The sequence below is a fragment of the Salvelinus fontinalis genome, chromosome 10 (assembly GCF_029448725.1).
Source record: "Salvelinus fontinalis isolate EN_2023a chromosome 10, ASM2944872v1, whole genome shotgun sequence".
Lineage (NCBI taxonomy): Eukaryota > Metazoa > Chordata > Actinopteri > Salmoniformes > Salmonidae > Salvelinus > Salvelinus fontinalis.
Genome location: NC_074674.1, coordinates 44,695,234 through 44,720,926, shown reverse-complemented (window position 1 = coordinate 44,720,926; position 25,693 = coordinate 44,695,234). Strand labels below are relative to the sequence as shown.

Genomic DNA, 25,693 nt, shown 5'->3' with positions numbered 1-25,693 from the left:
GATCAGCGTAGCGCTAGCGGCCCACCCCCCCCCCCCCCCCCCACTGAAAAACCAGTGCCGCGAAATTCAAAAAAAATATTTTTTTTAAATATTTAACTTTCACACATTAAAGTCCAATACAGCTAATGAAAGACACAGATCTTGTGAATCCAGTCAACATTTCCGATTTTTAAAATGTTTTACAGGGAAGACACAATATGTAAAGATGTACATCTATTACCTAAAAACACATTAGCATAATCCACCATCTTTTATTTGTCCACCAACACCAGTAGCCATCACCAATTCGGCTAAACTAAGATATTTATAGCCCCTAACCAACAAAAAAACTCATTAGATGACAGTCTGATAACATATTTATGGTATGGGATAGGTTTTGTTAGAAAAAAGTGCATATTTCAGGTAGATGGCATAGTTTACAATTGCACCCACCGTCACAAATGGACTAGAATAATTACAATGAGCAACGTGTTTACCTAACTACTAATCATCAAACATTTCGTAAAAATACACAGCATACACGAATCGAAAGACACAGATCCTGTGAATACAGACAATATTTCAGATTTTCTAAGTGTCTTACAGCGAAAACACAATAAATCGTTATATTAGCTTAGCACATAGCAATTAGCAGCCCAGCATTGATTCTAGCCAAAGTGAGCGATAAAAGTCAACATCGCCAAAAGATATTAATTTTTTCACTAACCTTCTCAGAATTCTTCCGATGACACTCCTGTAACATCACATTACAACATGCATATACAGTTTGATCGAAAATGTTTATATTTAGCCACCAAAATCATGGTTAGACAATGTGAAATGTAGACAAGCTGGTAAAGAAAAAGTCCTTGCGCCACTTAGACAGTGATCTACTCTTATACATAAATACTCATAAACGTGACTAAAAAATATAGGGTGGACAGGGATTGATAGACAATTTAATTCTTAATACAATTGCGTTATTACATTTTTTAATTTATCCTTACTTTTCAATACAGTTTGCGCCAAGCGAAGCTACGTCAAAAAACATGGCGTCCTAAGCCACTAAAATGTTTCGACAGAAACACGATTTATCATAATAAAAATGTCCTACCTTGAGCTGTTCTTCCATCAGTATCTTGGGCAAAGGATCCTTTCTTGGGAGAAATCGTCTTTTGGTGGAAAGCTGTCCTCTTGCCATGTGGAAATGTCAACTGCGTTCGGGATGAACTGAAAAGCGTGCCCAACTTTTCACATCGTTGCAAAAATAAATGTCCCAAAATCGCACTAAACGGATATAAATTGCTATAAAACGCTTTAAATTAACTACCTTATGATGTTTTTAACTCCTATAACGAGTGAAAAGATGACCGGAGAAATATAACAGGCTAAACTAACGCTTGGAACAGGAGCGGGTCGGTGTCCAGCACGCGCGTTACGCAGCAAGGAAAGACTTGCTAGCTACAGGGTTTTTTGATTTATAGGGCCTGTGAACGCGCAATCGACCCCATTGGAATCGTCATCACGTAAAGGCATCCAGGGGAAGACGTAAGAAGTGTCCGTATAGTCATAGCAATGACAGTGCCCTTTTAACTGACTTCAGAAGAGTGGCCAACATTTCTCAAATCTGACTCCATGTCAGGGAAATTGCTGTAGAATGGGCTCTGTTCCACTTAGAGACAAAATTTCAACTCCTATAGAAACTATAGACTGTTTTCTATCCAATAATAATAATAATATGCATATTGTACGATCAAGGATTTTGTGGGAAGCCGTTTCAAAAATTAGCCAAATTAGCATAAATAGTCTAAACAGCGCCCCCATCCCCAACAGGTTAAAACAACTTCTTCTCCAACGAGAGAAGCTATCGATCTGGCTACGTTAGCCCAGACGAATGCAAGGTGTCGTTTTTATAGTATCAAATTAGCACTGTCTATGTTCACTGTTGACATTTTACAAAAAACACATTTCCTTTTAACCGTGTCGATGCAAAGTTTGGTAACAGAATAACGGCACAGAGACGCAGTGTTCTATGGCAGACTGCGACAGAGCTGGAACGTCAATGCACTGAGATGTTGACCGGGCCAGTGTCGGACTAGATCCACTGGCCAAATGCATGTTTTTACTTGCCCCGGGCCAGTGGGCCATTGTTAATGTTGGACCAGGGTGTGTATTAACCTGTCTGTGTGTGTGTGTTTTTTATATATTCCAGAGAAGTTATTCTCTCTGCTCCCTGAGTATGTGGTCCCCTATGCCATCCACCTGCTGGTCCACGACCCAGACTACATCAAGGTCCAGGACATTGAACAACTCAAAGACATCAAGGAGTGAGTCTGCTGTTTATAGTCTGCTGTTTATAGTCTGCTGTTATAGTCTGCTGTTATAGTCTGCTGTTATAGTCTGCTGTTTATAGTCTGCTGTTTATAGTCTGCTGTTTATAGTCTGCTGTTATAGTCTGCTGTTTATAGTCTGCTGTTTATAGTCTGCTGTTTATAGTCTGCTGTTTATAGTCTGCTGTCATAGTCTGCTGTTATAGTCTGCTGTTTATAGTCTGCTGTCATAGTCTGCTGTTATAGTCTGCTGTTATAGTCTGCTGTTATAGTCTGCTGTCATAGTCGGCTGTCATAGTCGGCTGTCATAGTCGGCTGTCATAGTCGGCTGTCATAGTCGGCTGTCATAGTCGGCTGTCATAGTCGGCTGTCATAGTCGGCTGTCATAGTCGGCTGTCATAGTCGGCTGTCATAGTCGGCTGTTTATAGTCTGCTGTCATAGTCTGCTGTTATAGTCTGCTGTTATAGTCGGCTGTCATAGTCTGCTGTCATAGTCTGCTGTGTGTTGACATATTGGGATGCTGTGAGTCCTTTCTCAAGCCCTCTCACTTCTCTCTCTTAATTCAGCCAGTTTGATCGGCAGTCATATTATCAAACATCATCAAAGCGAAAAAACACAGTGACATATAGATGATTATAATGAACTGCAAAGTTATGAGATTAATACCTTATACAAAAACTAACCTCCTCCCCCTTCTCCACTCCGCCCGCCTCCCCCTTCTCCACTCCTCCCTCCGCCCGCCTCCCCCTTCTCCACTCCTCCCTCCGCCCGCCTCCCCCTTCTCCACTCCTCCCTCTGCCCGCCTCCCCCTTCTCCACTCCTCCCTCTGCCCGCCTCCCCCTTCTCCACTCCTCCCTCTGCCCGCCTCCCCCTTCTCCACTCCTCCCTCCGCCCGCCTCCCCCTTCTCCACTCCTCCCTCTGCCCGCCTCCCCCTTCTCCACTCCTCCCTCCGCCCGCCTCCTCCTTTTCCACTCCGCCCGCCTCCTCCTTCTCCACTCCGCCCGCCTCCTCCTTCTCCACTCCTCCACTCCGCCCGCCTCCCCCTTCTCCACTCCTCCCTCTGCCCGCCTCCCCCTTCTCCAATCCTCCCTCCGCCCGCCTCCCCCTTCTCCACTCCGCCCGCCTCCCCCTTCTCCACTCCTCCCTCTGCCCGCCTCCCCCTTCTCCAATCCTCCCTCCGCCCGCCTCCCCCTTCTCCACTCCGCCCGCCTCCCCCTTCTCCACTCCGCCCGCCTCCCCCTTCTCCACTCCTCCCTCCGCCCGCCTCCCCCTTCTCCACTCCTCCCTCCGCCCGCCTCCCCCTTCTCCACTCCTCCCCCTTCTCCACTCCGCCCGCCTCCCCCTTCTCCACTCCTCCACTCCGCCCGCCTCCCCCTTCTCCACTCCTCCACTCCGCCCGCCTCCCCCTTCTCCACTCCTCCCTCCGCCCTCCGCCCGCCTCCCCCTTCTCCAATCCTCCCTCCGCCCGCCTCCCCCTTCTCCACTCCTCCCTCTGCCCACCTCCCCCACTCCTCCCTCTGCCCGCCTCCCCCACTCCTCCCTCTGCCCGCCTCCCTCACTCCTCCCTCTGCCCGCCTCCCCCACTCCTCCCTCTGCCCGCCTCCCCCACTCCTCCCTCTGCCCGCCTCCCCCACTTCTCCCTCTGCCCGCCTCCCCCACTCCTCCCTCTGCCCGCCTCCCCCACTCCTCCCTCTGCCCGCCTCCCTCACTCCTCCCTCTGCCCGCCTCCCCCACTTCTCCCTCTGCCCGCCTCCCCCACTCCTCCCTCTGCCCGCCTCCCCCACTCCTCCCTCTGCCCGCCTCCTCCACTCCGCCCGCCTCCCCCTTCTCCAATCCTCCCTCCGCCCGCCTCCCCCTTCTCCACTCCTCCCTCTGCCCGCCTCCCCCACTTCTCCCTCTGCCCGCCTCCCCCACTTCTCCCTCTGCCCGCCTCCCCCACTCCTCCCTCTGCCCGCCTCCCCCACTCCTCCCTCTGCCCGCCTCCCTCACTCCTCCCTCTGCCCGCCTCCCTCACTCCTCCCTCTGCCCGCCTCCCCCACTTCTCCCTCTGCCCGCCTCCCCCACTCCTCCCTCTGCCCGCCTCCCCCACTCCTCCCTCTGCCCGCCTCCCTCACTCCTCCCTCTGCCCGCCTCCCCCACTTCTCCCTCTGCCCGCCTCCCCCTTCTCCACTCCTCCCTCTGCCCGCCTCCTCCACTCCGCCCGCCTCCCCCTTCTCCACTTCTCCCTCTGCCCGCCTCCCCCACTTCTCCCTCTGCCCGCCTCCCCCACTCCTCCCTCTGCCCGCCTCCCCCACTCCTCCCTCTGCCCGCCTCCCTCACTCCTCCCTCTGCCCGCCTCCCCCACTTCTCCCTCTGCCCGCCTCCCCCTTCTCCACTCCTCCCTCTGCCCGCCTCCTCCACTCTGCCCGCCTCCCCCTTCTCCACTTCTCCCTCTGCCCGCCTCCCCCTTCTCCACTTCTCCCTCTGCCCGCCTCCCCCTTCTCCAATCCTCCCTCCGCCCGCCTCCCCCTTCTCCACTTCTCCCTCTGCCCGCCTCCCCCACTTCTCCCTCTGCCGGCCTCCCCCTTCTCCACTCTTCCCTCACTCCCGCCTCCCCCTTCTCCTCCAAACCTCCCACCACTCCTACCTCCCCCCGCCTCCTCCAATCCTCCCACCACTCCATTCTTCCCTCCTCTCCCCCTCCCCAGGTCTCTGTGGTTCATCCTGGAGATCATCATGTCTAAGAATGAGAACAACAGCCACGCCTTCATCAGGAAGATGGTGGAGAACATCAAACAGACCAAGGACGCACAGGCTCCTACCGACGCCAAGATCAACGAGGTACACACACACACACACACACACACACACACAGATTCACATACACACACACACACACACAGATTCACGCTCACACACACACACCCTCTCTTTCCCTCTACAGAAGTTGTACACGGTGTGTGACGTGGCCATGAACATCATAATCTCTAAGAGCACCACCTACAGTCTGGAGTCTCCCAAAGACCCTGTCCTTCCCACACGCTACTTCACCAAGCCTGACAAGGTAGGTGTCTTAGTTAGAGGTCTTCTCAGATCACCAAATTCAGATCCGAATTGGATCCTCCAAATTATCACTCGACCCACGACAGGAACCAGACATTTCTTTCAAAGAAATCAATATCCGGTTCGGATCCTACCCGAAATACTGTATGTTCGAGTTGAGCGAGAATCACATCCAAATTGTGTCTGTCTGTATCGGATCCGAAATATTACAAATCCAGCTGAATTGAAGGTCAAGCCAGCAAAATAGTTTGGACTCTACTGGTGCATTTTGGGTTGTTTCTGAAGTAATAGCTAAGTATTTTCATAATGACATCCCTACAGCTTAATACTATAGTTAGATGGGGAACGTCTCGATCTGCATTATAGTATAACTTATTTATTTTTTAAGTAGTGCATGAATGAGCCTCATGTTTATGCTGAGAAATATTCCACTTGATTTGAGTCATTCAACATTAGTTAACTAATGTATTTAAATAAAGAAAATAGCCCAAATTAAAATTGCCTACTAAATAGGCCAAATGTAAAACTAATAACTAAAATATATCAGGTCTTGAAAATATGGACCAAGAGAAGCAGCTTTTCTCCCCTCCGTCGCCACAATGTGTATAAATGAGGCCCGTACAGACAACTGACCTGTCCGTTTCTCCTCGTTCAGTTTCATCTTCACAGTAGCAAAGAACGACTTAATGTTTCAGAAAGGCACTTAGTATAGACTAGGAGACCTGTTTATATAGACTAGGAGACCTGTTTATATAGACTAGGAGACCTGTTTATATAGACTAGGAGACCTGTTTATATAGACTAGGAGAGACCTGTTTATATAGACTAGGAGAGACCTGTTTATATAGACTAGGAGACCTGTTTATATAGACTAGGAGACCTGTTTATATAGACTAGGAGACCTGTTTATATAGACTAGGAGACCTGTTTATATAGACTAGGAGACCTGTTTATATAGACTAGGAGACCTGTTTATATAGACTAGGAGACCTGTTTATATAGACTAGGAGACCTGTTTATATAGACTAGGAGACCTGTTTATATAGACTAGGAGACCTGTTTATATAGACTAGGAGACCTGTTTATATAGACTAGGAGACCTGTTTATATAGACTAGGAGACCTGTTTATATAGACAAGGAGACCTGTTTATATAGACTAGGAGAGACCTGTTTATATAGACAAGGAGAGACCTGTTTATATAGACTAGGAGACCTGTTTATATAGACTAGGAGACCTGTTTATATAGACTAGGAGACCTGTTTATATAGACAAGGAGACCTGTTTATATAGACTAGGAGAGACCTGTTTATATAGACTAGGAGACCTGTTTATATAGACTAGGATAGACCTGTTTATATAGACTAGGAGACCTGTTTATATAGACTAGGAGACCTGTTTATATAGACTAGGAGACCTGTTTATATAGACAAGGAGACCTGTTTATATAGACTAGGAGAGACCTGTTTATATAGACTAGGAGACCTGTTTATATAGACTAGGAGAGACCTGTTTATATAGACTAGGAGAGACCTGTTTATATAGACAAGGAGAGACCTGTTTATATAGACAAGGAGAGACCTGTTTATATAGACTAGGAGACCTGTTTATATAGACAAGGAGAGACCTGTTTATATAGACAAGGAGACCTGTTTATATAGACTAGGAGAGACCTGTTTATATAGACTAGGAGAGACCTGTTTATATAGACTAGGAGAGACCTGTTTATATAGACAAGGAGACCTGTTTATATAGACAAGGAGAGACCTGTTTATATAGACAAGGAGAGACCTGTTTATATAGACAAGGAGACCTGTTTATATAGACTAGGAGACCTGTTTATATAGACTAGGAGAGACCTGTTTATATAGACTAGGAGAGACCTGTTTATATAGACTAGGAGAGACCTGTTTATATAGACAAGGAGAGACCTGTTTATATAGACTAGGAGACCTGTTTATATAGACAAGGAGAGACCTGTTTATATAGACAAGGAGAGACCTGTTTATATAGACAAGGAGAGACCTGTTTATATAGACAAGGAGACCTGTTTATATAGACTAGGAGACCTGTTTATATAGACTAGGAGACCTGTTTATATAGACAAGGAGAGACCTGTTTATATAGACTAGGAGAGACCTGTTTATATAGACAAGGAGAGACCTGTTTATATAGACTAGGAGACCTGTTTATATAGACTAGGAGACCTGTTTATATAGACTAGGAGACCTGTTTATATAGACAAGGAGAGACCTGTTTATATAGACTAGGAGACCTGTTTATATAGACAAGGAGAGACCTGTTTATATAGACAAGGAGAGACCTGTTTATATAGACTAGGAGAGACCTGTTTATATAGACAAGGAGAGACCTGTTTATATAGACAAGGAGAGACCTGTTTATATAGACAAGGAGAGACCTGTTTATATAGACTAGGAGAGACCTGTTTATATAGACTAGGAGAGACCTGTTTATATAGACAAGGAGAGACCTGTTTATATAGACAAGGAGAGACCTGTTTATATAGACTAGGAGAGACCTGTTTATATAGACTAGGAGAGACCTGTTTATATAGACTAGGAGACCTGTTTATATAGACAAGGAGAGACCTGTTTATATAGACTAGGAGAGACCTGTTTATATAGACTAGGAGAGACCTGTTTATATAGACAAGGAGAGACCTGTTTATATAGACTAGGAGACCTGTTTATATAGACAAGGAGAGACCTGTTTATATAGACTAGGAGACCTGTTTATATAGACAAGGAGAGACCTGTTTATATAGACAAGGAGAGACCTGTTTATATAGACTAGGAGACCTGTTTATATAGACAAGGAGAGACCTGTTTATATAGACAAGGAGATACCTGTTTATATAGACTAGGAGAGACCTGTTTATATAGACAAGGAGAGACCTGTTTATATAGACAAGGAGAGACCTGTTTATATAGACTAGGAGAGACCTGTTTATATAGACTAGGAGATACCTGTTTATATAGACAAGGAGAGACCTGTTTATATAGACAAGGAGAGACCTGTTTATATAGACTAGGAGAGACCTGTTTATATAGACTAGGAGAGACCTGTTTATATAGACTAGGAGACCTGTTTATATAGACAAGGAGAGACCTGTTTATATAGACTAGGAGAGACCTGTTTATATAGACTAGGAGAGACCTGTTTATATCGACAAGGAGAGACCTGTTTATATAGACTAGGAGACCTGTTTATATAGACAAGGAGAGACCTGTTTATATAGACTAGGAGACCTGTTTATATAGACTAGGAGAGACCTGTTTATATAGACTAGGAGGGACCTGTTTATATAGACTAGGAGAGACCTGTTTATATAGACTAGGAGAGACCTGTTTATATAGACTAGGAGAGACCTGTTTATATAGACTAGGAGAGACCTGTTTATATAGACTAGGAGAGACCTGTTTATATAGACTAGGAGAGACCTGTTTATATAGACTAGGAGGGACCTGTTTATATAGACTAGGAGGGACCTGTTTATATAGACTAGGAGAGACCTGTTTATATAGACTAGGAGAGACCTGTTTATATAGACTAGGAGAGACCTGTTTATATAGACTAGGAGAGACCTGTTTATATAGACTAGGAGAGACCTGTTTATATAGACTAAGAGAGACCTGTTTATATAGACTAGGAGAGACCTGTTTGTATAGACTGGCAGTGACCTCTTTATATCGACAAGGAGAAACATCTTTGTATAGACTGGGAGAAACATCGTTATATAGACTGGGAGAAACATCGTTATATAGACTGGGAGTGACCTCTTTGTATAGACTGGGAGTGACCTCTTTGTATAGACTGGGAGTGACCTCTTTGTATAGACTGGGAGTGACCTCTTTGTATAGACTGGGAGTGACCTCTTTGTATAGACTGGGAGTGACCTCTTTGTATAGACTGGGAGTGACCTCTTTGTATAGACTGGGAGTGACCTCTTTGTATAGACTGGGAGTGACCTCTTTGTATAGACTGGGAGTGACCTCTTTGTATAGACTGGGAGTGACCTCTTTGTATAGACTGGGAGTGACCTCTTTGTATAGACTGGGAGTGACCTCTTTGTATAGACTGGGAGTGACCTCTTTGTATAGACTGGGAGTGACCTCTTTGTATAGACTGGGAGTGACCTCTTTGTATAGACTGGGAGTGACCTCTTTGTATAGACTGGGAGTGACCTCTTTGTATAGACTGGGAGTGACCTCTTTGTATAGACTGGGAGTGACCTCTTTGTATAGACTGGGAGTGACCTCTTTGTATAGACTGGGAGTGACCTCTTTGTATAGACTGGGAGTGACCTCTTTGTATAGACTGGGAGTGACCTCTTTGTATAGACTGGGAGTGACCTCTTTGTATAGACTGGGAGTGACCTCTTTGTATAGACTGGGAGTGACCTCTTTGTATAGACTGGGAGTGACCTCTTTGTATGGACTGGGAGTGACCTCTTTGTATAGACTGGGAGTGACCTCTTTGTATAGACTGGGAGTGACCTCTTTGTATAGACTGGGAGTGACCTCTTTGTATAGACTGGGAGTGACCTCTTTGTATCGACTGGGAGTGACCTGTTTACATATCGACTAGGGGAGACCTGTTTACATATCGACTAGGGGAGACCTGTTTACATATCGACTAGGGGAGACCTGTTTACATATCGACTAGGGGAGACCTGTTTACATATCGACTAGGGGAGACCTGTTTACATATCGACTAGGGGAGACCTGTTTACATATCGACTAGGGGAGACCTGTTTACATATCGACTAGGGGAGACCTGTTTACATATCGACTAGGGGAGACCTGTTTACATATCGACTAGGGGAGACCTCTTTACATATCGACTAGGGGAGACCTCTTTACATATCGACTAGGGGAGACCTCTTTACATATCGACTAGGGGAGACCTCTTTACATATCGACTAGGGGAGACCTCTTTACATATCGACTAGGGGAGACCTCTTTACATATCGACTAGGGGAGACCTCTTTACATATCGACTGGGAGTGACCTGTTTATATAGACTGGGAGTGACCTGTTTATATAGACTAGGAGAGACCTGTTTATATAGACTGGGAGTGACCTGTTTATATAGACTGGGAGTGACCTGTTTATATAGACTGGGGGAGACCTCTTTACATATCGACTAGGGGAGACCTCTTTACATATCGACTAGGGGAGACCTCTTTACATATCGACTAGGGGAGACCTCTTTACTTATCGACTAGGGGAGACCTCTTTACTTATCGACTAGGGGAGACCTCTTTGTATAGACTGGGAGTGACCTGTTTGTAAAGACTGGGAGTGACCTCTTTGTGTAGACTGGGAGAGACCTGTTTACATATCGACTAGGGGAGACCTATTTGTATAGACTGGGAGAGACCTGTTTATATAGACTAGGGGAGACCTCCTCCTAGTCACCCACTTCTAGTACACTGTTTTACCCGGTGTCACGTGCAGTGGCTAGTTTTCATGCCGTTTTGTCACAAAATGATACTTTGCCACATTTAGTTTGATGAAAGGGGACCCCCTGACAATAATTTAAGAGAATAATCATTGAATGTGTGAAATTTGAGTTTAGGCCAATGCTGTTTTAAGATTTAAATTATTCAAATATAATTTAGGATCTGGTCGGTATTTCACATATTTTCACTCGGATCCGAAGTCCGTGGCCACTGAGCAGGATCCGACCCGGGATCAACGACAACATCCCGGGGTCGGGTAATCCGGTTCGGGAAGATCTGTGAAGACCTCTACTGTGTGTGTGTGTGTCTGTGTGTGTGTCTGTGTGTCTGTGTGTCTGTGTGTGTGTGTGTGTGTGTGTGTGTGTGTGTGTGCTCGCTCTAATCTGCAAATAAAACCATTCAATGGATTCACTTTCTGACTAAACATCTCTTCTGTAGAATTTCAGCAACACAAAGAACTATCTCCCTCCAGAGATGAAGTCCTTCTTTACACCTGGAAAGGTAGGATGACTGCCCATGGTATTCATTCAGACAGCCCTTAGCGGTAGGATGACTGCCCATGGTATTCATTCAGACAGCCCTTAGCGGTAGGATGACTGCCCATGGTATTCATTCAGACAGGCCTTAGCGGTAGGATGACTGCCCATGGTATTCATTCAGACAGCCCTTAGCGGTAGAATGACTGCCCATGGTATTCATTCAGACAGCCCTTAGCGGTAGAATGACTGCCCATGGTATTCATTCAGACAGCCCTTAGCGGTAGAATGACTGCCCATGGTATTCATTCAGACAGGCCTTAACGGTAGGATGACTGCCCATGGTATTCATTCAGACAGGCCTTAGCGGTAGGATGACTGCCCATGGTATTCATTCAGACAGCCCTTAGCGGTAGAATGACTGCCCATGGTATTCATTCAGACAGGCCTTAACGGTAGGATGACTGCCCATGGTATTCATTCAGACAGGCCTTAGCGGTAGGATGACTGCCCATGGTATTCATTCAGACAGCCCTTAGTGGTAGGATGACTGCCCATGGTATTCATTAAGACAGCCCTTAGCGGTAGGATGACTGCCCATGGTATTCATTCAGACAGCCCTTAGTGGTAGGATGACTGCCAATGGTATTCATTCAGACAGCCCTTAGCGGTAGGATGACTGCCCATGGTATTCATTCAGACAGCCCTTAGCGGTAGGATGACTGCCCATGGTATTCATTTGCTCAACTTCGGTTGTTAGAATCAGCGATTGGGAGCCCTTGCCAAACAGTGGGATAAATTGTCTAACCCAGGGGGATCAGACATACGGCCCCGTTGGTAGTTTGAGTAATAAAATAACTATCTATATACACTACGTGACCAAAAGTATGTGGACACCTACTCGTTGAACATCTCATTCCAAAATCATGGACATTAATATAGAGTTTGTCCCCCTTTTGCTGCTATAACAGCCTCCACTCTTCTGAGAAGGCTTTCCACTAGATGTTGGAACATTGCTGCGGGGACTTGCTTCCATTCAGCCACAAGATGCTAGTGAGGTTGGGCACTGATGTTGGGCGATTAGGCCTGGCTCACAGTCGGCGTTCCAATTCATCCCAAAGGTGTTCGATGGGGTTGAGGTCAGGGCTCTGTGTAGGTCAGTGAAGTTCTTCCACACCGATCTCGACAAATCATTGTATGCTGTAGCGTTAAGATTTCCCTTCACTAGAACTAAGGCGTCTAGCCCAAACCATGAAAAACAGCCCCAGACCATTATTCCTCCTCCACCAAACTTTACAGTGGGCACTATGCATTTGGGCAGGTAGCATTCTCGGAATCTGCCAAACCAAGATTCGTCCATCGTACTGCCAGATGGTAAAGTGTGATTCATCACTCCAGAGAATGCGTTTCCACGGCTCCAGAGTCTAATGGCAGCGAGCTTTACACCCCTCCAGCCAACGCTTGGCATTGCGCATGGTGATCGTAGGCTTGCGTTGCTTAGAGGTAGTTTGGAACTCGGTAGTGAGTGTTGCATCCGAGGACAGATGATTTTTACACGCTTCTGCATTCTGCGGTCCGGTTCTGTGAGCTTGTGTGGCCTACCATTTAGCAGCGGAGCCGTTGTTGCTCCTAGACATTTCCACTTCACAATAACAGCACTTACAGTTGACCGGGGCAGCTCTAACAGGGTAGAAATTTGATGAACTGACTTGTTGGAAAGGTGGCATCCTATGACTGTGCCACGTTGAAAGTCTCTGGCAGTTGAATGGCCTTACTGAAGAGCTCAATGTCGGTCTATGGAGATTGCATGACTGTGTGCTCGATTTTATACCTGTTAGCAACGGGTGTGGCTGAAATAGCGGAATCCACTAATTTGAAGGGGTGTCCACATACTTTTGTATATATAGTACACTTTAAAATGACTAAAACCAAATTGAAACTGTGTAGAAATAATGGACCTACATTCATGCAGTGTCTCCACTGTGTCCAGCTGGCTAATTAATAATCACAGAAATTAAAAAATAAATGTCCAGAGGGGAGATAGAAGTGAGAAAAATGAGTTTGACTCCCCTGTTCTGACCTTTCCTTTCTTGCCTTCTTCCCTGTGCCCCCTCACCCCTATACATCCTTCCTCCCTCACCCCTACACATCCTCCCTCCCTCACCCCTACACATCCTCCCTCCCTCACCCCTACACATCCTCCCTTACTCCTACACACCCTCCCTCACCCCTACACACCCCCCCTCACCCCTACACACCCTCACTCCTACACACCCTCCCTCACCCCTACACATCTCTCCTCACCCCTACACATCCTCTCCTCACCCCTACACACCCTCCCTCACCCCTACACATCTTCCCTCACCCCTACACACCCTCCCTCACCCCTACACATCCTCCCTCTCTCCCTCCCCCCAGCCTAAAACAGCTAACGTGTTAGGAGCGGTGAACAAACCCCTGGCCTCAGCAGGTAAACCCATCCAGAGTAAAGCATCGCGCATGGAGACGGCTAGCAACGAGGATAGTACCTCAAACCCCAGCTCTCCTCAACGCACCAAGACCAGGTACACACACCTCTTACCCTAGACCTGGCCCGTCCTCCTGTCTCCCTGTACCAGACATGAGTGTCTCTAACCTGTCCTCCTGTCTTCCTGTCTCCAGACATGAGTGTCTCTAACCTGTCCTCCTGTCTCCCTGTACCAGACATGAGTGTGTCTAACCCGTCCTCCTGTCTCCCTGTACCAGACATGAGTGTGTCTAACCTGTCCTCCTGTCTTCCTGTCCCAGACACGAGTGTGTCTAACCTGTCCTCTTGTACCAGACATGAGTGTGTCTAACCTGTCCTCCTGTACCAGACATGAGTGTGTCTAACCTGTCCTCCTGTACCAGACATGAGTGTGTCTAACCTGTCTCCCTGTCCCAGACATGTGTGTCTAACCTGTCCTCGTGTCTCCCTGTCCCAGACATGAGTGTGTCTAACCTGTCCTCCTGTCTCCCTGTCCCAGACATGAGTGTGTCTAACCTGTCCTCCTGTCTCCCTGTCCCAGACACGAGTGTGTCTAACCTGTCCTCCTGTCTCCCTGTACCAGACATGAGTGTGTCTAACCTGTCTCCCTGTCCCAGACATGTGTGTCTAACCTGTCCTCCTGTCTCCCTGTACCAGACATGAGTGTGTCTAACCTGTCCTCCTGTCTCCCTGTCCCAGACATGACAGTGCAGAGGACCACAGTGAGAACGAAGACATCATGAAGAAAGGAGACACCTCTGACACAAAGGTAAGTGTCTGAAATGTATTGTGTAACTTCCATGAAGTTACTTTAAGATGATTTGTACATTAAATGTGAAAATGTTAATATCAGGGATATTGACCTGCATTGGTTTTTATATCACAAATGCTAAAAAGTTAGCACTGGGGAACGGTGGCCGGATAAAACCAAAACAATGGTTTTTATCCATACGTTATCCCATACACTGCTTACAGGGGAAGCAATCCAACATGTCGTTTAACTATCCCACCAAGTAAGACTCATTTACTGACAAAGTGTATTTTCACTTGGAAATATATCTATTTGTTCTTGGGTAATCCAAACAAGCGATCAATCAGTTACCTGTGCGCCTCAAAGTAACACAAACTGTCAAATCCAATTTAGTCGACACTACTGTCTCCTTACAGTCAAATAGCAGTTCGTTGACAATACGACCTTCTTACAGGACAGTGACAAACCCCGGGGCCGTAAACGAGGCGCCGCCTCCAGTAACCTTGACGACAACCCTTCTCCTAAACCCAAGCGCGGCCGCAAGAAGGCAGCAGCAGTAGTCGACCCCGAGGACCAATGGGGAGAGGAGTCCCGACTCGGCGACGCCCAGACGGAAGACGAGCAGAACAGCCCGCCCAAAAAAGGGCGTAGGGGGCGGTCCACGAAGGCTGCAGCGGCCAATCAGGAAACTCCAGCTAAGGGGAGGGGGCGGGGTCGGAAGAAGGCAACTCCTCCCCCTGAAGAAGAGGATGAGGGAGGAGAGGAGGAAGAAGAGGAGGAAGAGGAAGAGGAGGAGAATATCGAGTTGAAGACTAAGGGAGGAAGACCAGCGCGGGCGGCAAGGAGATCGACACAAAGGTCAGAGGGCATTTGGTGTTTTTCTCCTTGATATGTGATGTAGCCACCTCATAAACCATCCTGTAAGATCTGTTACAGTTCTGTTGACAAGTATTCAGACCCCTCGACTTTTTCCACATTTTGTTATGTTACAGCCTTATTCTAAAATGGATTAAATAGTTTTTTCCCTCTCATTAATCAACACACAATACCCCATAATGACAAAGCAAAAACACAAAAACCCATCAAATTTACAAAAGTATTCAGACCCTTTACTCAGTACTTTGTTGAAGCACCTTTTACAGCGATTACAGCATCGAGTCTTCTTGGGTATGACGCTACAAGTTTGGCACACCTGTATTTGGGGATTTCTTCCATTCTTCTCTGCAGATCCTCTCAACCTCTGTCAGGTTGGATGGGGAGCGTCGCTGCACAGTTATTGTCAGGTCTCTCCAGAGATGTTAGATCGAGTTCAAGTCCTGAGCGCTCTGGAGCAGGTTTTCATCGAGGATCTCTCTGTACTTTGCTCCGTTCATCTTTCCCTTGACCCTGACTAGTCTCCCAGTCCCTGCCGCTGAAAAACATCCTCACAGCATCATGCTGCCACCACCATGCTTCACCATAGGGATGGTGCCAGGTTTCCTCCAGACGTGACACTTGGCATTCAGGCCAAAAAGTTAAGTCTTGGTTTCATCAGACCAGAGAATCTTGTTTCTCAGGTGCCTTTTGGGCTGTCATGTTCCTTTTACTGAGGAGTGGCTTCCATCTGGCCACTCTACCATAAAGGCCTGATTGGTGGAGTGCTGCAGAGATGGATGTCCATCTGGAAGGTTCTCCCATCTCCACAGAGGAACTCTAAAGCTCTGTCAGAGTGACCATCAGGTTTTTGGTCACCTCCCTGACCAAGGCCCTTCTCCCCCGATTGCTTAGTTTGGCCGGGCGGTCAGATCTAGGAAGAGTCTTCGTGCTTCCAAACTTCTTCCATTTATGAAAGATGGAGGCCACTGTGTTCTTGGGGATCTTCAATGCTGCAGAAATGTTTTGGTACCCTTCCCCAGATCTGTGCCTCAACACAATACTGTCTCTACGGACAATTCCTTCGACCTCAGTGCATGTCAGAGCAAAAACCAAGCCATGTCAACTGTGGGACCTTATTTATATAAAGAGATGTGTGCCTTTCCAAATCATGTCCAATCAATTGAATTTACCACAGGTGGACTCCAATCAAGTTGTAGAAACATCTCAAGCACGATCAATGGAAACAGGATGTACCTGAGCTCAATTTCAAGTCTCATAGCAAAAGGGTCTGAATACTTATATAAATAAAGTATTTCTGTTTTTTATTTTAATACTTTTGCAAACATTTCTCAACCTGTTTTGGCTGTCATTATAGGGTATGTATGTGTAGATTGAGGAAAACAATTCATTTAATCCATTTTAGAATAAGGCTGTAACGTAACAAAATGTGGATGAAGTCAAGCGGTCTGAATACTTTCTGAATGCACTGTAGACATTTATGCTCTTTTTGAATTGTCTGTTATTTCAAATGAAGTGAGATATTAACTGCGGTGTTGAAAGAATCACACATCACACATGTTTGTTGTCAATAACCTCTAAATCCTGTTGTTTTCCTTCCCAGTTCTGAGTCTGCTGAGTCCACCCCAGTGAAGAAGAGAGGACGGCCAGCCAAGGCAGCAGCACAGCCCGCCAAGAAACAACCAGCGTAAGTGTGTGTGTGTGGCAGGTGTGTGCATTAGTGATGTGGACCTTTCCCTTACAAGACGATTCGATATGTATGGAGAAACATGGGATATGATACAGGAACTATACATTATAGTCTGAAATGATTCGATGCGTTTCGGTTCGATACGATGCATTAACATTTGTTGCGTTGACACATTCGTTTTCTACATTAAAATCTGCTGCTGATGGAGCTCGTGAGCTGGGCCTCTCTGAGCTGTGTGTGTGTAAATGGTTTATGTCTACGGTGTGTACCTGATCTAGGGTTGCAAATGGTCAGTAACTTTCCGGCAATTTTCCATGGCAAGTTAAGCCTGGGAATGTTGGGAATTTTGCTTCAATTCATCAAAAAAGTTATCTTATAACAGTGAACCTTTTTTTGTGGGATACACATAAGGCAATTCTAGGTCTTGTGGCATATTTTGGTTAAACTATCCCCAATTCAATGGAATTGAAACCCTCTGCATGCACAGTGCATTCTTCCATCACATGTACAGCTGATTCTCAAGATCTTGCACACTAATGAGATGCTATTGAGCCCACACTACTAGCCTGTCTGAGCCAAGGACTACATGCTTTGTGGTAAGTTTTGATACTGGGCGGGGTGAATATATTTTATATGACAAGATTTTTGTGTTAACTAGTAAATTGTAGCCTACAGCAAAGTGTGTTTAAATAATTTCTAACTTGTTAACAATTTCTGCTAGTTAGTTTTTGCTACCATGTGGGATTTAGCTTGTTTGAGCCTGCTAACTGAGGAGTGTTAATTCACCTGTTTCCATACATGTTTCATTATAAAACATTTATCTTGCGAAGGAGTTGTTTTAATCTAACAGTTTAACTATTTATCTGTACATGGAATTGTATTTGTTTGTTTTTTTACACTTTTTTTCCCTAATCTTTACAGGAAAATGCCACAGGCACACTATCTGATGTGTGGAGACATTTCACTGCTGCTAATGTAGAAGGAAAAGCCGTGTACATTTGCTAATACTGTGCCAAATCATATGTGTAGAATGCAACAAAGATGCAGAATCATCTGGCCAAGTGCATAAAGTTCCCTCAGCGCTCACAACAAGCAACCTCTGACAAAAATCACTCCTTTTCGAGGTGAAAATGATGAATCCGACACCGTATCGATAGCAAAAGCTCATGAACCTCCTGGAATCAGAAGTTTGTTTTGTTGACTCAATGGAGGAACGTAGTCAGAGAAATGCTGATGAATGTCTTGCTCGAGCTGTGTAGACAAACTGGTTCACCTCTGATGCTCACAGGCCATATATATTGGAAGAGATTTCATGAAGGTTCTTTGCCCAGCATACACCACTCCAACCAGACATGCTTTATTACTCATTTGCTGGATGCAGAGTTCAACAGAGTTCAAGTGAAGGTCAAGCAAATCATAGAGAAAGCAGACTGTATTGTAATCATCTCTGATGGGTGGTCGAATGTTCGTGGGCAAGGAATCATTAACTGCATCATCTCCACCCCTCCACCAGTATTCTACAAGAGCACAGACACAAGGGACAACAGACACACCGGTCACTATATTGCAGATGAGCTGAAGGCAGTCATCAATGACCTTGGACCACAGAAGGTATTTGCTTGGCCTGAAGTGGAGGAGTCCTACCCTCACATCGCACCTGTTGGCTGTGCTGCTCAGGCATTGAATCGGCTCCTCAAGGACATCATGGCACTGAAAACAATGGATACACTCTACAAGAGAGCCAAGGAAATGGTTAGTTATGTGAAGGGTCATCAAGTTATAGCAGCAATCTACCTCACCAAGCAAAGTGAGAAGAATAAGAGCACCACACTGAAGCTGCCCAGCAACACCCGTTGGGGTGGTGTTGTCATCATGTTTGACAATCTCCTGGAGGGGGAGGAGTCTCTCCAAGAAATGGCCATATCACATTCTGCCGATATGGACAGCCCCATCAAGAGGATCCTCCTGGATGATGTATTTTGGGAGAGAGTGGTAAGCAGCCTGAAACTCCTGAAACCTATAGCAGTAGCCATTACACGGATTGAAGGAGACGATGCCATCCTGTCTGATATTCAGACGCTGCTTGTAGATGTAAGAGAAGAAATTCGTACTGCCCTGCCCACTTCACTGTTGCTCCAAGCAGAGGAAACTGCACTTCTGAAATGCATCAAAAAGTGTGAAGACTTCTGCCTGAAGCCCATACACGCCGCAGCGTACATGTTGGACCCCAAGTATGCTTGCAAGAGCATCCTGTCTGGTGCGGAGATCAACAAGACCTATGGTGTCATCACTACCGTGTCTCGCCACCTTGGCCTGGATGAGGGCAAGGTTCTTGGCAGTCTGGCGAAGTACACTTCCAAGCAAGGGCTTTGGGATGGAGATGCAATATGGCAGTCGTGCCAACATATCTCATCAGCCACCTGGTGGAAGGGACTTTGTGGATCTGAGGCTTTTTCGCCTGTTGCCTCAATCATCCTCCAAATCCCTCCAACATCAGCCGCCTCAGAGCGCAACTGGTCCTTGTTTAGGAACACACACACCAAAGCACGCAACAGGCTGACCAATACAAGGGTTGATAAATTGGTGGCCATCCGGTCAAATTTGAGGCTTTTTGAGCCTGACAACAAGCCATCCTCAACAAGGTTGGAAAGTGACAGTGAAGATGAGGCCCCAGAGTCTGATGTTCAAGAGGTGGACATTGAGGAGGTCCAGAGAGAAGACATGGAAGCCTGAGAGGAAGACAACCAAAGCTTTAGTTTCTAGACTATCATTTTACAGGTGAATGTTGAAAACGTTTTTGGGAGATGCGATGGATCATTGGGGATCATTCAATATTCCCTTTCTTTTGTTGTTCAGTGAAATCATCCCATGTGAAGAGTCAACTCATTTAATTAAAGTTGAATTCCTAACTAAATTGTTTTTAAAAATTTCTCATGGAAGGGTTTATTAATTTGCAATTGTCTACTTATGAAAAGGTTTATGTTTCTGTCTCCATATGATATTGTAAATATATATAATGCAAAAAAACATCTACATTTAAATGGTATTAATATTAATTGGCATATATTTCCCACGGAACGTTTCCACCTCTGAATATTCCCCAAAATGTGCAACTCTAACCTGATCTGATCCATAAGGGAAACTAGGCATCTACCAGCCCACTATCAGAATAGGGGGGGGGGGGCAATGTGCCTGATCTGATCCATAAGGGAAACTAGGCATCTACCAGCCCACTATCAGAATAGGGGGGGGGGGGGGGGCAATGTACCTGATCTGATCCATAAGGGAAACTAGGCATCTACCAGCCCACTATCAGAATAGGGGGGGGCAATGTACCTGATCTGATCCATAAGGGAAACTAGGCATCTACCAGCCCACTGTCAGAATAGGGGGGGGGGGGCAATGTACCTGATCTGATCCATAAGGGAAACTAGGCATCTACCAGCCCACTATCAGAATAGGGGGGGGGGAAATGTATCCTTTGTTTTTTGTGCCCCCCTCTTTGGATCTGAAATCTCCATCGCCCACTAATTAACAGAGATTAAGCGTTTGAGCTAGTAATGTATTAATATTTATAAATGACATAGCCAATGAATATATATATATATATATATATATATATATATATATATATATATATATATATATATATATATATGACCAGACCAAATTCAGATAGAAATGTGAGTTATAGATCTGTAATTCTCATTAAAAGCAAGTCTAAGAAGCGGTAGATCTGTTCTATGTGTGCTATTTCTATGCTTTCCGTGATTAAGTATTGTTTTGCGTCTTTTACTTCCTGTTTTGGATCGGTTTGGGGTCCATGGACCGATGCACTTGTATCTTAAACATTTGAATCGGGGACCGATAAGTGTTGGTGAAACGTTACATCCCTAGTGTACGTGAAACAAATGTTTTGCATTTGTTTGCGTGTGTATGAGCGTGTGCAGCCCTTGTGTGTATGTCCTTGTGTGTGTCTAAACCAGCCTCCTCCCCTGTCCTATAGGCGTGGCCGTGGTAAGGCAGCAGCACCACCAGCAGCCAAAGAGGAGTCTGAGGAGGAGATGGAGACACCGGCTGAGGAAGAAGAGGAGGAGCAGGAAGAAGTGGAGAAGGAGGAAGAACAGACCACTCCTAAAGTAAAGGAAACTTAAACTCTGACCCCTAACCTTTCACCCCTAACCCGAAACCCTTTAACCCCCAATTGGATATGCAGAAACTCAACCCTTTTGGTATCTTGTATGTTCTGACCAGCTCTGTCTTTCAGGGTGGGGGTCAATTCAGGAAGAACACTGGAATTTCAATTCTCTTTTTTCCTTTTCAATTAGCAAGAGGTGGAATTTGAATTTGGTTTACTTTCTGGATTGAACTGGGATTTAAATTACATTTACATTTAAGTCATTTAGCAGACGCTCTTATCCAGAGCGACTTACAAGTAGGGTTCGATTCCCACGGGGGGCCAGTACAAAAAAGTATGAATGTATGTACTTGTAAGTCGCTCTGGATAAGAGCGTCTGCTAAATGACTTAAATGTAAATGTAAATGTAAGTACATACATTCATACTTTTTTTTTTTTTTTGTACTGGCCCCCCGTGGGAATTGAACCCACAACCCTGGCGTTGCAAGCGCCATGCTCTACCAACTGACCCTTGTAAATGCAATTGACCCTTGTTTTCTGGCTGTTTGTTCTATGTTGAATGTTAGTTGGTTAAATGTCAGACTGTCTGGCTGTTTGTTCTTCACTATTCAGAGTAAAAAAACTCACGGACACTAGAGAAGCTTAACCAAGTTTAATTCTTCCCAGAGGGTCGACACAGCTGTATTCAGAAAAAAAGACATGGCTTCCACCATGGTGGTATTCATTCCCCACTTTGGGTGGAGTCTCCTCCTTATCTCTAAACATTGCATCCTTCCTGCTAAGCAGGGAACTAAGTGATATGAGCCTTCAAATGGTTTCTCCCCTTATCAGTACTGTCACATGTGATTGTTTTCCCTGCACTCAGCCCCTCCCAAACTTCATTATGGTATACCTCATGTCTCTTGTGTATCTAATGATCCTATACTCTGAGTATAACAACGTTCAAAGTTTACTCCAGAATCCAACACTACATGACCAAAAGTATGTGGACACCTGCTCGTTGAACATCTCATTACAAAATCGTGGGCATTAATATGGAGTTGGTCCCCCGCCTTTTGCTGCTATAACAGCCTCCACTCTTCTGGGAAGGCTTTGCACTAGATGTTGGAACATTGCTGCTATAACAGCCTCCACTCTTCTGGGAAGGCTTTCTACTAGATGTTGGAACATTGCTGCGGAGATTTGCTTCCATTCAGCCACGAGCATTAGTGAGGTCGGGGACTGATGTTGGGCGATTAGGCCTGGATCGCAGTCGGCGTTCCAATTCATCCCAACGGTGTTAGTTTGCGTTGAGGTCAGGGCTCTGTGCAGGCCAGTCAAGATCTTCCACACCGATCTCGACAAACCATTTCTGTATGGACCTCGCTTTGTGCACTGGGGCATTGTCATGCTGAAACAGGAAAGGGCCTTCCCCAAACTGTTGCCACAAAGTTGGAAGCACAGAATTGTCAATAGTTAGTCCTTCCTCTTCCATTTCACCACAATACCGACCTGTTTTGATACTCAGGGATGATAGTGATCTCTTGCTTTTAGTTTGGTTATACATAATATATCTCTAACGCATGAATTCATCCTTAAACAAAAGATCATCAACAAGTTTTTTTTAAATAAAATCTGTCTCCTTTAACTTGGCATCTTAAGCTTGTGTGCGGCTGCTCTGCCATGGAAACCCATTTTATGAAGCTCCTGACGAACAGTTATTGTGCTGACGTTGCTTCCAGAGGTAGTTTGGAACTCGGTAGTGAGTGTTGCAACCGAGGACAGATCATTTTTACGTGCTACGCCCTTCAGCGGTCCGGTTCTGTGACCTTGTGTGGCCTACCACTTCACAGCTGAGCCGTTGTTGCTCCTAGACGTTTCCACTTTACAATAACAGCACTTACAGTTGACCGGGGCAGCTCTAGCTGGGCAGATATTTGATGAACTGACTTGTTGGAAAGGTGGCATCCTATGACGGTGCCACGTTGAAAGTCACTGAGCTCTTCAGTAAGGCCATTCTACTGCCAGTGTTTGTGTATCGAGATTGCATGGCTGTGTGCTCAATTTTATACACCTGTCAGAAACGGGCTGAAATAGCCGAATTCACTCATTTGAAGGGGTGTCCACCCCACACACTTCTGTGTATATATAGTGTATGTTGCGTATTAGTTGGTTAAACATCAGACTGACTGTTGATTGGTTTAACATCTGACTGACTGACTCTCTGATTCCACAGGGTCGACGGAAGACCGGAGGAAGAAAAAGATGAACGGAGGACAAGAAAAAAAGGGAAGGAGAGAGAGAGAGAGAGAGGTGGAGTTGATCCTTGGACACTTGTCTTGCCTTCTCTAAAGGAGAGAGGGAGCGAAGGAGAGATGGAGAGAGTGGAAGATGGGAGGGATTAGACTTTTCTGAACTTTTCATACGCTGACGCTCCTACCGTTACACACACACATACACACACACACACACACACACACACACTCTTATAACATCAGTATCAATAACCGTAAGTTGTTTTTGTGATGCATTGTGATATTGTTCGCCACATCTGTTCGAGCGAGAGAGAGATCTCAGCTGATGCCATGAGTTGTAAATAGTATCTTTCATGTCTGTGTTATGGTTGTTTTGTTGACTGACTGGGTGCTGTTGTATAGCTTTTAGCTCCTGTCTGTTCCAAATGGTACCATATTCCCTATATATAATGCTCTACTTTGGTCTCTGGTCAATAATAGTGCACTGTATAGGGAATAGGGTGTTATTTTGTCCCCGGATCTGAAAGTGCGCTACTTGTTTTACCTTCAAAATGAAATCAGTTTTTAAACAAGGCCTTTTGGCAATATTGTCTTTTTGTCATGTTCCCCTCTGTGTCCACTTCACCTGAAATCCTGACTTCGCCTGAAACCCTGACTTCACCTGAAACCCTGACTTCGCCTGAAACCCTGACTTCGCCTGAAACCCTGACTTCGCCTGAAACCCTGACTTCGTCTGAAACCCTGACTTCGTCTGAAACCCTGACTTCGTCTGAAACCCTGACTTCGTCTGAAACCCTGACTTCGTCTGAAACCCTGACTTCGCCTGAAATCCTGACATTAGATTTCCCGTACATTTTCTATTTTACTCTTTTTTGTGAAGTCAATCATGTAATTTTTCCTTTTGTAGTTTTTTAACAACAAAAAAAGTCAATTGGTTTGTTTACAGCATTGTATATTCACGCCTTGTTGAGTTGTCGTTTTTTTTTTTTTTTAACCCTCTGGGAGACAATTTCAGAATTGTGTCGGAATGTTGAATGTTTATTATAAATCAATAAAGTTTTAGTATTCGTTCCATTTGACACCTGACTGGCACCTGCTGCTGCGATCAGATGTGGTTTTAGTGTTCGTTCCATTTGACACCTGGGTGGCACCTGCTGCTGCGATCAGATGTGGTTTTAGTGTTCGTTCCATTTGACACCTGGGTGGCACCTCCTGCTGCGATCAGATGTGGTTTTAGTCTGAAAAACGCTGCGTTAGAGACTTGCTCTATGTCCCGAATGGCACCCTGTGTAGTCCACTACTTCTGACCAGAGGCTATAGGGCAGTGAGCATACCACCCTGCATACCACCCTGCATACCGCTGCTGGCTTACCTCTGAAGCTAAGCAGGGTTGTTCCTGGTCGGTCCCTGGATGGGAGACCAGATGCTGCTGGAAGTTGTGTTGCAGGGCCAGTAGGAGGCACTCTTTCCTCTGGTCTAAAAAAATATATATATGCCAATACCCCAGGACAGTGATTGGGGACATTGCCCTGTGATGGGACATTTAAACGGGTGTCCTGACTGGTCACTAAAGATCCCATGGCATTTATCGTAAGAGTAGGGGTGTTAACCCCGGTGTTCTGGCTAAATTCCCAATCTGACCCTAATACCATCATTGTCACCTAATCATCCCCAGCTTCCAATTGGCTCATTCATCCCCGCCTCCTCTCCCCGGTAACTATTCCCCAGGTCGTTGCTGTAAATGAGAATGTGTTCTCAGTCAACTCAAAGGTCCCTGGTCAAATGTTGTGCACTAGATGGGAAACCTGTGCCATTTGAGATGTAGATCACGTCGTCACATCCACCCAGTCAGCTCCTGTCTGTCTCTGTCGTATTAATAAAGTTGTCCATACAACGGGACTTTCTGTGGTTTTCTTTATGTAATGTATACACTCACATTGTGTTGTTTTTGTCACTCCTACACACGGCAACTTCCTCAATCCTCTGGAGACAGTTTACAAAGTAAAGCAGTATGTAGGGATTAGGGTGCAGGCTTATTAACACGTGGGATTAGTTGCTATGGGAACTGGCCTCTAGTTAGTGAAAAGTACAGTTAAGTGTTTTTATTGTCATATGTTATCATTTTCTTATCTCTTTTGTCTGTCTCATCCACCTGGATGAAAAACAGACGGACACCAATCGAACTCAT

At 45.6% G+C, this 25,693-nt stretch overlaps 1 protein-coding gene across 2 annotated transcripts in view; it reads left to right on the top strand.

Moving 5' to 3' along the window:
- LOC129864188 (sister chromatid cohesion protein PDS5 homolog B) overlaps positions 1-25,404 on the top strand; it is a 94,649-nt gene extending 69,245 nt beyond the window's left edge. Inside the window, exons 26-35 of one of the 2 annotated variants that reach the window (XM_055936874.1) lie at positions 2,192-2,306; positions 4,999-5,131; positions 5,235-5,354; positions 11,276-11,338; positions 13,732-13,877; positions 14,519-14,588; positions 15,025-15,428; positions 17,047-17,130; positions 21,140-21,272; positions 23,487-25,404. In XM_055936874.1, coding sequence (XP_055792849.1) covers positions 2,192-2,306; positions 4,999-5,131; positions 5,235-5,354; positions 11,276-11,338; positions 13,732-13,877; positions 14,519-14,588; positions 15,025-15,428; positions 17,047-17,130; positions 21,140-21,272; positions 23,487-23,519 — 1,301 coding nt within the window. In that variant the 3' untranslated portion in view covers positions 23,520-25,404. Of the gene's footprint in view, positions 1-2,191; positions 2,307-4,998; positions 5,132-5,234; positions 5,355-11,275; positions 11,363-13,731; positions 13,878-14,518; positions 14,589-15,024; positions 15,429-17,046; positions 17,131-21,139; positions 21,273-23,486 lie in introns of those variants that run through there. The other variant, XM_055936872.1, reaches the window with a different exon arrangement.
- Positions 25,405-25,693: the final 289 nt, after the last annotated feature.